Raw genomic sequence first — 10373 nt, 5'->3', positions numbered from 1 at the left:
TGTGTTCGTGTCCAAATCGCTTGGAGGAAAAGGCAGCTAAAGAGGATAGCCATTTCATAACCCTCAAACATCGGCAGATGAAATGGCTAAATGCTGTCGACAGTCAAGCGCCAATAAGTCAACTCCTCTCCGTATTTGCGAATGTAACTTGCATAGCTCAAGCAAAATTGTTGCATTTGTTTGCACGCCTCCCTCAGAGACCTGGAATGGAGCTTACAAATCCTCTTTGATGCCCACAGAATCGTGATGTTCTGCTCAGGGCCCTGATATGACGGATCGCAGGTCGGTGCCGCCCATTTGAGGGCACGTATGCTATGCCCTCCTTTACCGGGCGGCTCACCTAGCTGAAAATGTTGCAGTGCTGTTGCAGCCTACTGACCAAGCGTGATATATGTCATCCCACGAGCACGATGGCTGGTTTGGTTGTTTCTTTCCAGCCAGCTGTGGATCCAGCGCTAGATGGCTTGGTGGGGCACAGCCCCTCTGGCCACCCTTTTTTCTACCTTATTGCCACTGCTACAATCCCTGCTGCTACCGAATTCATTTGCTTTGTTTTTGTTCACGCCAGGGGCAAGAAAATAAGGTTTGATAAACATCCCGCACATTACACGGTCGCAAAAATATACATGCACGGAGTTCAACACACACTTTTGCCATACGTGTTGAATTTGGCGCGTGCATTTTTTCGTTTTGTTGTGATGAGCATGCTGATCATAAGTGTTTTATTGACCTGACTGTGCAATTTTGTCAGGAGCATTGACGCGCACGCTGCTGCACAGTGGAAATGAGTTATGTGCGTTGTGAAAAATATTTTTCATAGTACTCATAGTAGTCAGTTTCATACTACTCAGTTTCATAGTAGTCATAGCTTTGGTAACGTTGCATATATATATATATATATATATATATATATATATATATATATATATATATATATATGTATGTATATATGTATATATAAAATGATGCTCGTCAACGTTGATGCCTTGGGTGTCAATATTTTGCAAACTTACTTATTCACGCATAGTCGCATCCAGTTTTTCGTCAAGGGAGGGACCACGCTTAATTTTGCTAGTCATAGAACTTGATGCATCGTGGCCCCTAATAAAAACTCCCGGTTTTCGGCCACTTTACTTTCAGATTCGTTGTTTCATTGGCCGATTCATATTCAGGTTTGTATTTTTATGGGAAAGCTTCTTTCTGTCAGGTCCGACGGGATCAGGGTGTCCTGTTAGGCACTGCAGAGTCCTTCACCGCTTCAGGGATCCAGACCAATGTAAGATGCCTTTTACTTGGCATTTGCACACCCCGGCCTTACCTCTGCTTAGGAAAGGCCCCTAGGGAACTGGCTGGCATGGAACCGACCGTTCAGTATTAATGGTCCCAGTCCTCTGATTGAAATAGAGGTCCTTACTGTCCCAATGGCTTCCGATCGGTGCAAGAGGTACTCTGACATTTGAGACTCCAGTCTTCGAGCTACGTTCCCTTCATACGACCTCTGGCCTTGAGCTTCAGACTCTCCAATCGTCCATTGATCGTCGGGCTCAAGGAGCTGAAAGGACCCCTCGGGACCCTCGAGACCCTCGAAACCTAATGGGCGGGGGTAAGTGCCTCTGTGCTCCTTTCCCTACGAGCGCCCCTTATGGTGGTGCCCTCCGAATTTGTTACCTCATAAAAATAAACCTTCTGGAGCCATTTCTGATGTCCACTAAAATGCGTCGTCACTTTAACGTAAAGGTTTTGGGATCCTCTGTCCTTTTTCTCACGCTTGTCTTTGGCTTTGGGTCCTTGGGGTCCCCCCTGCAATTGGGTGGCTCTTAAAAGTAAAGGGTTATGATGCCTCGAAATGAACGTTCTCGGCACCCTTTTGCCGAAGAGGCCGATCCAGGACTTCATCAGAGTGAAATACAAAGAAATACAAAATACAAAATGAAATAAGAGTTCCGGAGCCCCACCAGGCGCCCGCTTGGACTTGGTCCTCCTAGAAATAAAGGTTATGGTGCTCTGAAGGGAAGGCTTTTGTACCTTCATCGCCCGATGGGCCGATAAAAATCTCGTCAATTGATATGCACAGGCATTACTATGTGCCCTAGAATCTGTTGTCTGTTGAAAATAAAGATATTCGTTGGGGCCCTACGTGCTGCCCCCTGATATTGGGGGACTCTGGAAACTAAAGATTATAATGCCCCGAAATGAATGCAAAGGCTGCGGTATGGTGCATAGTTATTATCGTGGCTCCGAAATCAATGTGTTGGTGCTCTTCATGGGGTTTTGGTGCCACTTCGGGGTACCAAAACCCCGTGAAATCCATGAGCCCCATGTCTCTCTCTAGATCCATCTCTGCTTTGTGGTATTCCTGGAACTGTATGCTTCTGGATAATCCAGATCATGGTGCCCGGAAGTGAAGGTTTTCGGTGCCACCTTCGTGGGGCCAATCCACGGATGCGTCAGGGCGAAATTCACGGAAATTGTATCGCCCCTGGCTTTTGCTCCCCTTTTAAAATCAAGATTTTGAGCTCTTGAAATGGACCGCTTGGATATAGCGTCGCTTGAAAATAAAGGTTATAGCCACCGAAATGAAAGCTGTACCTCTTAGCCAAATGGACCAGCCCGGGACGTCGTCAGAGTTTTAAACATAGCATTACTGTATCCCTGAAACTTAGTGCCCCTTGAGAATGAAGGTTTGGGGCTCGTTGCCGTATCTTTGGACCTCGATGTCGGGGTCATTTGTTTTGGCCGTGCAATTTGGTGTCCCTTGAAATAAAGGCTACGTGGATCCAAGATGAAGCGTTTGGTGCCCCTCACCATAAGATCTTGGTGTCCGTTCGGACCAAAAGTGTTTTGCCCCACGCTCCCCCCCCTTCTGTTTTGCCTCTGACTTCGCCTGTCAAGATGGTCGGATTATCTACGTTTTGTGGGGGTGATATTTGTGTTTTGATATTTGGTGGCCAATATTTTGCTTGTCTGGATTTTGCGTGTCGATAGTTAGTGTCGATATTTTGTCAATTAATCAGAAAATCACCACAGTTCATGTCACAAAATTGGTATCAGGCATGAAATTGACACCTATCAACCGTGAAATGAAAAGTCCCAAAGCAGCGGATTTCACGTCGACTGGCCACGCAATGTCTCCAGCCAGTTTCATAGCTTACGTCAGTTTCAAAAGACGTCTTCCGATACATTTCATGTCTGTCGTGTAGCAAGCCATGCCAAGTCAGTTGAATTCAATGACGAATTTCCAGCATTTTAATTTTCATGCTAGAAACGAACCCTTGAAGGGTTCGGGCATGTACTCCTGGAATGCATAGCAGATACAATAAGTGGAACGAATTTCGACATAAAACACAGAGAATGTATCTGGCAATACAATTTTTGCCACCAAGTCTTTTGCCAAGTCTGAAAGATATACCAGGTTGGCAAGTCCGGTCACACCAAAAACTCCAATAATCAATCAACAAATCAGTCCAGAAATAGCCATCGGATGTCGACCCGAAATTCGGACCGCACAGAGAGGTGAGTGACTCCAAATATAATTTTAAATTGTTTTCCTCTTGTAAATCGCCAAAAATATATCATGATTACTGCTACAAACGTGACCCAAAAACGCAGGCATTCACCACTTATCTTACCGATCCAGAACTTGCAGATTCCAACTTGGTATGGACGGTTGCATGATATTGTGGCTCCAAATTCCTTTTACGGCCTCTGCAAAGTTGCCATTGTAGCATTCTTATACCTCATGGTAAAATACGTTGGCAAGCTTCAATCTCGAAACAGGGTTCCAACAGACCTATTCAGAAGCCCGTATTTAACAAAGAACAATTGGTGAACCTTTGATTTGGACATTTGATACCCTTTTCGAGACCTGAGCCTGCCGATCCCATTCATGACAGGTCAAGTACGCTTGCAGGGCTGCTTTGCCCCTTCTACCGAGGAAGAGGTGCTTGCCGGAGAGGAAAAGCTGACGTGCTCCATGCCCCAGAAGTGTCAAAAGTGCTCCAAAAACTTCAGGATTCAGAAGCTCTCACGCACCCTTGTGGAAGCATATGAAACAGCTCTTGCTGCACGCTCAGAATGGGTACAAGCTCGGTGCCACCGTGGGCTTCACCAGTGACCTGTCGTCACGCCCTGCCGCACCGGGAGACTGGATTTACAAGCCGTAAGGCGTCGTGAGACACCATCATGGCGTGGCGCACTCAGGCGGCTACTTGCCCCAATGCACTGCAAAACATCCCTGTTTGAGAATCTGGCACGAGTACACCGACTCCAAAATTCAATCCATCCGCATCCATCACGCCAACAGTTGCGAAACGTATATGCTGTTTTTTAATAGCCAGTGACTGATCTGTTGCTAACCAGTACAAAATATTCCTCATTCGCTTGTGTTGAAGCACCGAAAGCGCATGTTTTCCGTTTGCGTGTTGTTTAAGTGAAGGTTCTGTCGTCGCTGGAAATTGGCGCATTGACCACTTTTGTTACGGAAACTTTATCGCATTATCATGATGATTGATCGAGAAGGCGGTACCTTTGCTGGCTTCGTTTAAGCCAAAGCTTCTCGGCATTCAGTTATATATATATATATATATATATATATATATATATATATATATATGTGTGTGTGTGTGTGTGTGTGTGTAAGTATTCCTTTATTAGCATCCCGGATATGGTTTAACGATCACGCCCACGGCGCCAGAAAATAAAGCATTAGTTCCGGCTGATGAAAGGTTATTGACGAACAACCCGGGTAGCTGCTTTTTCAATATCTGACAATTACTTTTTGTACTTCACGAAACATTCAAAGAGATATTGGCGCACATGCACGACACCGCATGGAAATTTGACACCGGGTGTGGAGAAAGGTTCGTGGGAATGGGGGTCCGCGCTCCAGGCCGTCCTGGAAAACGGGAGAAGGGGTGGGGGCAACACCTCTTTAGAGGGTGGCTGAATGATATTGTGTGAGGGCAGGCTGCTCTACAGTGCTGACATCTCTTGGTTGAGAAACGAATGGCAAATGATAGGGAAGAGCTAGCGGTGGAAGCAACGCACCCTTCAGTCCACGTCGTAATGTGGGTCCGTTCCCTTTCCTTAGAGCCAGACCTGTATTAATTAAGCGCACTGGGTCTGTTTTTTTTCTGTCCTTGGCAGCCTAACCTGATTTCATTTGACACCGATTCCGATTCCGATGATGTGTCAAGGTTTCAAAATTCGATCACGTTTGGTTCGATTTCAGTCGCGGTGATGATGGTGAGTAGGCATATATAACGCCCACTGTGGGCTAAACATCCCACAACGAACGCACGTATTTAGATCATAGCGAGTGAAAACATGAAGTGTGCCATATGTGCGATAACATGCCCACTGGAGGCGTTAGGAAAAGGCACATTTTTGAAGGAGCATATTTGACTTTCACAAGCCCAAGGTTGATTCATTACACATTCGGCCCACGCTTCCGGCAAAGTAAACTGTGAGCCCAAGCCCCACAGCAAGTGACTCATTGTCCGCCGTCCGCCTGCTAGAGGCCGCACGTGTGACGGAAAACGCCCAAAAGCCATCATGGACTTACCGGGCTTAGACATGCAGGTAGCTGCAGCTATAGGCGTGCTATAGCTACGCCAGGTTGCTATAGATACCCGACAAAACGACAAGTAATGCCAAACTGAATATACATCTTTTGGTTGGCAGCAGTTATGTTTTTTGACGTCACTGTACCAACAGCTGGAAGTGTTTATGTCATAACGTTGTTACTTAGGACCTTGGTCTCCACCAACTCTGCGCAATCAGCTGACAGCCTCACCGTGCCGCAGATTTACGCCGCTGTACGGTATTGAATTTCTGCGTGCCGATTGGTGGGGGCAGGGTTATCTAACGTGGGTGGGGGTTGGGTGGGCTGCAGGTGAGTGAAGGCGTTATATTTTTTGATTATGTGGCACATGGACCTAATTTAGGATGCTGGAGTTTTTTGTAAGCATTCGGTGCATCAACTGATACCAATATTGTATGGTTTATGTACCGGATTCATTTATACAGATAGTTGAAAGTATTGAGGCCGACGCTGGCTATACCTAGCATTCCTACTGGGACTTGCAGCTGCTTCGCGGAGCATGTTTGGTGTCACATTTCTGTAGTTGGTCCCTGACCAGTGCTCATCACATATGTGTTGGTAGTGCTGAAATATTGACACTGCAGTTCAGGTTGGGATTGGTTGCTCGTTGCTGTCCAACCCCCATACTAGCAGACATCAGCAGTTCACAGCGTGATTCTGTGTTTTGATTGCCTGTTGTGGCATAGTTGCCTGACATCCTTTTTTACCACCTGCCCTTTCATTCATCCCACACATGTGATATTACCACATGATGCTAGATGTTGGCATACCATCTAATTTGCGCACAGCCAGTTCCCGTGCAGGCTTTCAGTTACCTTTTCCAACATCAACTGTTCTTGTCTGGCTGCATCTGGGTTTTCACTGATGCTCTGTAGGTTTTTGTTAGCCAAGAGATTGGTAATGACACAAATGTATTGAGATTAACAGGTGGCTTATATTCATTGTGTATTTCACCAGTTGCATTACCTAACCTTAGTTCAAGCTTGCAACATTTGTATTTTCAACATTACAGAAAGCTTGCTAGATCTCAGTGAATGTTATGTTCTTGAAAACTAATCAAAACTGTAACCTGAACAAGACAATCTATTAAGAGACCTGCATGTTTATAAGTGTGTGCTTTGGCCTGCAGCTGAGCTATTAACCAAGGGCATGTTTAGTTTAAAGCATGCAAGACCAAACTGTAATCTGGTCTTGCTCAGGATACATTTTAAACAATTGTGCATCATTGCTGGTATTTATTAGCCTGAGTGTCCTTTCACTCCATAATGTTTGCCTAAACACCTCTTTGGTAATGATAAACCAAACATGTCATATTAGAATGCATGAATGAATTATTAGAATGCATCATTTGCCTTGCATGACCTTGAGACATTATCTTTGGTTGTGTGTTTCTTTTCTATGCATGTTTGGCTTAGCATATGCCTTTAATGAGCAGCACATTCTTATCCATGCATGGTATGTTAATCTCAAGCAGGTCACCACAGGTCACTAATCTGAGTGGGAGTTGAACTTTAGGGTCACAGTCAGGGTCCACATCATGTCTGCACCCATGTGGACTGTGGTTGCCTGTCAGCTGCTGCCACCCATGGTTGACACGTCTCTGGCGCCGACAGGTCTGTGCTGGCCGCTGGGCAATGGGAGGCGGCTCGGCGGTGGCGTTGTGTCTGGTCTGCCTCTCGCCGCCGGCCTGAGCCCATCAGCGTCTGCCAGGCGCTGGCCGCCTCCGGCCGGCCGCTCTCCGACGTCATGGCCGAGCTGCTGACGCCGCGCGAGACGCTCGACCGACACATGCTGCAGACGGTGTGCGGCCAGTGCCACCGGCTGCTGGCCGACTTCGACCAGGTGTCGGAGCAGGCGCGTGGCCTGCGCGCCACCATCCAGAGCGTGTTCGACCGGGCCGACCGCCAGCTGGCGGCCATGCTGCTCGAGCCGCGCCAGTCGCGCGCCGTGCTGGAGGCGGCCGCCCGCCACCGGCCGGCCGACAACGGCGCAGTCCACATCGAGATCCTGCAGACCGAGGCCACCGGACCGTTGGACCAGGTGAGAGTGGCGGCTCGCGCCTCCGGACGCCGACCGGTGGACCGTGTGAGAGCGACGCTCTGTTCCTCCGGACACCGGACCGGGCGAGAGCGGCGGCTCGTGGCTCCGGACGGCCGACCGGTGGGCCAGGTGAGATTGGCGGCTCGTGCCTCCAGACGGCCGACCGGTGGACCGTGTGAGAGCGGCGCTCTGTTCCTCCGGGCACCGGATCGGGCGAGAGCGGCGGCTTGTGCCTCCGGACGCTGGACCGGGTGAGAGCGGCGGCTCGTGCCTCCGGACGACCGACCGGTGGGTCGGGTGGGAGCGCTGGACCGGCTAGGCAGTTCCGCTCCTTGTCACAAGGCGTGGCTTTGGTATCACAAGGTCAAGTCTCTGCGTCATTCAGGGCTGGCGTAATACCCTTGCAGGTATGTGTAGGCGTACTTGCATTCACATTCGCCTGCCACGATCTATGCATGTGCGTGAATAAATCAAAAGTCATATGAATAGGTCCAATCCCTGAAAATTTAGATCTATGCAAACTGCTTAGGCTGTGCCTAAACGATGTATGTCAGGTGAGGCTCGATCCGTAACCGCGTTTGGTTTCGCGGTCACGATTTTACATTTGGACGTGCTCTGACATGACTGAGGCTGATAAGGTGCATTGTGCGTGTGCGTGCGCATGCACATGCATGCGTGTGTGCGACATCAGCTCATGACAAGATTCTGGACTCGTATCCCGTCCCCTGGAATCCTTTTGAAACGTGGCGCACCTCTTATATTTTGAATTTTTAACGTGCGTCGTGATGGAGAAGATGGTGACAGACTCGTTTTGTGTTGACTCGTGTTCCGGAAGTCATTTGCCCGTGATGTGCTTTGCAGAGGGCGTTGCGATCGGCGGCCGAGTCGCATGAGGCCGGCCGGCTGACGGCCGCGGCGCCGGTGCTCCCAGACCAGTCGGTCGCCGTTGGCGCGGCCTGCGGGCTGAATCCGGCGGCGCCCCGCTCGGGCGGAGGGACGGGCGGCACCGGGCCGACGCCGACAGACGGAGGCGGGCTGGCCGGCGGCTGCGATGCCGGCGGCCGCTACCGCTGCGGACTCTGCGGCCAAGCGTTCCGCGACAAGGCGCTGCTGCTCGCGCACCGGCGTCGCCAGCACGCTGACGCGCGCCGGCGGCCGCCGCGGCCGGGCGGCGCTCGAGTGCGCCGTCTGCCGGCAGCGGTTGGGCAGCCGGGCGGCGCTACGGCGGCACGAGGCCACGCACGGCTCGGGCGGTGGCCTCGCGTGCGCCACCTGCGGCAAGTCATTCCGGCGGGCGGCGACGCTGCGCGCCCACCAGATGCTGCACGACGAGCGCGGCCTGCGCTGTCCGTACTGCCCGCAGAAGTACACGTCCCGCCAGGATCTGGAGCAGCACGTGGCGCGGCACACGGGCGCGCGCAACTGCGCCTGCCCCGAGTGCGGCAAGACGTACCGCTTCCGCTCCAACCTGACGCACCACGTCCAGACGGTGCACCGCAAGGTCCGGCTCGAGTGCACGCTCTGCGGTAAGACGTTCAACATGCAGAAGAAGCTGAATCCGCCACCGGAACATCGTGCATGGACGGCTGCGGTTCAAGTGCTTGGAGTGTGACAGCCAGTTCCGCTACGAGGGTCAGCTGAGGAGGCACATGAAGAAGTCGAAGCACTTGTCGGGCAAGGACCAGTCGCTGGAGGCGTACATTGAGACGGTGGAGACGGGCGAGGACGGCACGCAGATGCTGACGCTAGTGATCGAGGACGGTGATGCGGGCCCGCTCGGTGACGACGACACGCGGGAAACGCTGGTGCTATCTGTCGGCGAAAATTTCAATCCCGATGAGGTGGATGGTCCGCTAGAGCGCGGTGTGGGGTGCGCTCGCGGGGAGGGGGCAATTTTAGAAATCATAGAGGAGGAGGAAGATTCAAACGTCGACAACGGTGACCAGATAATGTTAGAGGTGTAATTTTCGGTGCGTTTCGGTTATTACTCGGGGAGTCACCTGTTAAGGCGGAAACTGGTCTGCGGCGCGTTGGTAGATGGTCAATTCAACCAGGTCTGCTCATGGTGGCGGAGACCGCTGTTTGTGGTTAGGCCTTGGGACGGGAGGAGGGCACCGAGGCTCAGTGTCCTGGGAGTGCCCTGAGAATTTTTCGGGCATCGCGCCAAAAATAGGTGTCGTGAGATTTCTTTTCATGAGATTTCATGAGATTTCGTGAGATCACCGAATGAGCAAACGTGTGGAGCTGTGGAGGACGGAGGAGCGACTGCCCTACCCCTGCCTCCGAGTATTTTCCCATATGAATGCAGGTTGCGTGTCAGACAGTGTAGCTCTTTCAGCGAAGTAATTGGCATGGAGCTATTTTGTGCCCTACCGCATTAACGACAGGTATTTTCGGAAGCGTGTGCACTTGGTTGCGTCGACTTCATAAGCACTGTCACTGTCAACCATATTGTAACCGATATTGTTGCGAAGAAAAATGTCCTGAAATTGTGCTGGGACAGAAGAGCGATCGCTGCACCTAATCATGCGTGTTGAGGTCAGGGAGCATGTGTGTAATGCTCAAACATATTGTATGCTGCGCGGGGCACGTTTCATGCCTTCGCAAGATCACAAGAGCTTATGCGCATGTTCATGATGCCTCGCTCAGATATGAGATAAACACTGAGACGACGGTGGTGATTTGGGTTTTAAGGGCGCGTCGGCATCAGTTGAGACGACGGTGGCAGACA

At 50.7% G+C, this 10373-nt stretch overlaps 1 protein-coding gene across 1 annotated transcript; it reads left to right on the top strand.

Annotated features, from left to right (window-relative positions):
- Window positions 1-7348: 7348 nt before the first annotated feature.
- Window positions 7349-9254, top strand: LOC119100442 (myeloid zinc finger 1). The gene is made up of 3 exons (XM_037223536.1): window positions 7349-7498; window positions 8504-8563; window positions 8841-9254. The coding sequence occupies exons 1-3, from the start codon at window positions 7349-7351 to the stop codon at window positions 9252-9254; spliced, it is 624 nt and encodes a 207-aa protein (XP_037079431.1).
- The last annotated feature ends 1119 nt before the right edge of the window (window positions 9255-10373 follow it).

The sequence above is a fragment of the Pollicipes pollicipes genome, unplaced genomic scaffold (assembly GCF_011947565.3).
Source record: "Pollicipes pollicipes isolate AB1234 unplaced genomic scaffold, Ppol_2.1 Scaffold_4881;HRSCAF=5763_pilon_pilon_pilon, whole genome shotgun sequence".
Classification (NCBI taxonomy): Eukaryota; Metazoa; Arthropoda; class Thecostraca; order Pollicipedomorpha; family Pollicipedidae; genus Pollicipes; species Pollicipes pollicipes.
This window is presented reverse-complemented; position numbering and strand designations above follow the sequence as displayed.

Coding starts and splice junctions, on each gene's coding strand:
- LOC119100442 (XM_037223536.1), top strand. CDS start 7,349: ATGGCCGAGCTGCTGACGCCGCGCGAGACGCTCGACCGACACATGCTG. Junction 7,499..8,503: donor TCCAGAGCGTGTTCGACCGG/GCCGACCGCCAG, acceptor TGTGCTTTGCAG/AGGGCGTTGCGATCGGCGGC. Junction 8,564..8,840: donor GGCTGACGGCCGCGGCGCCG/GTGCTCCCAGAC, acceptor GTCTGCCGGCAG/CGGTTGGGCAGCCGGGCGGC.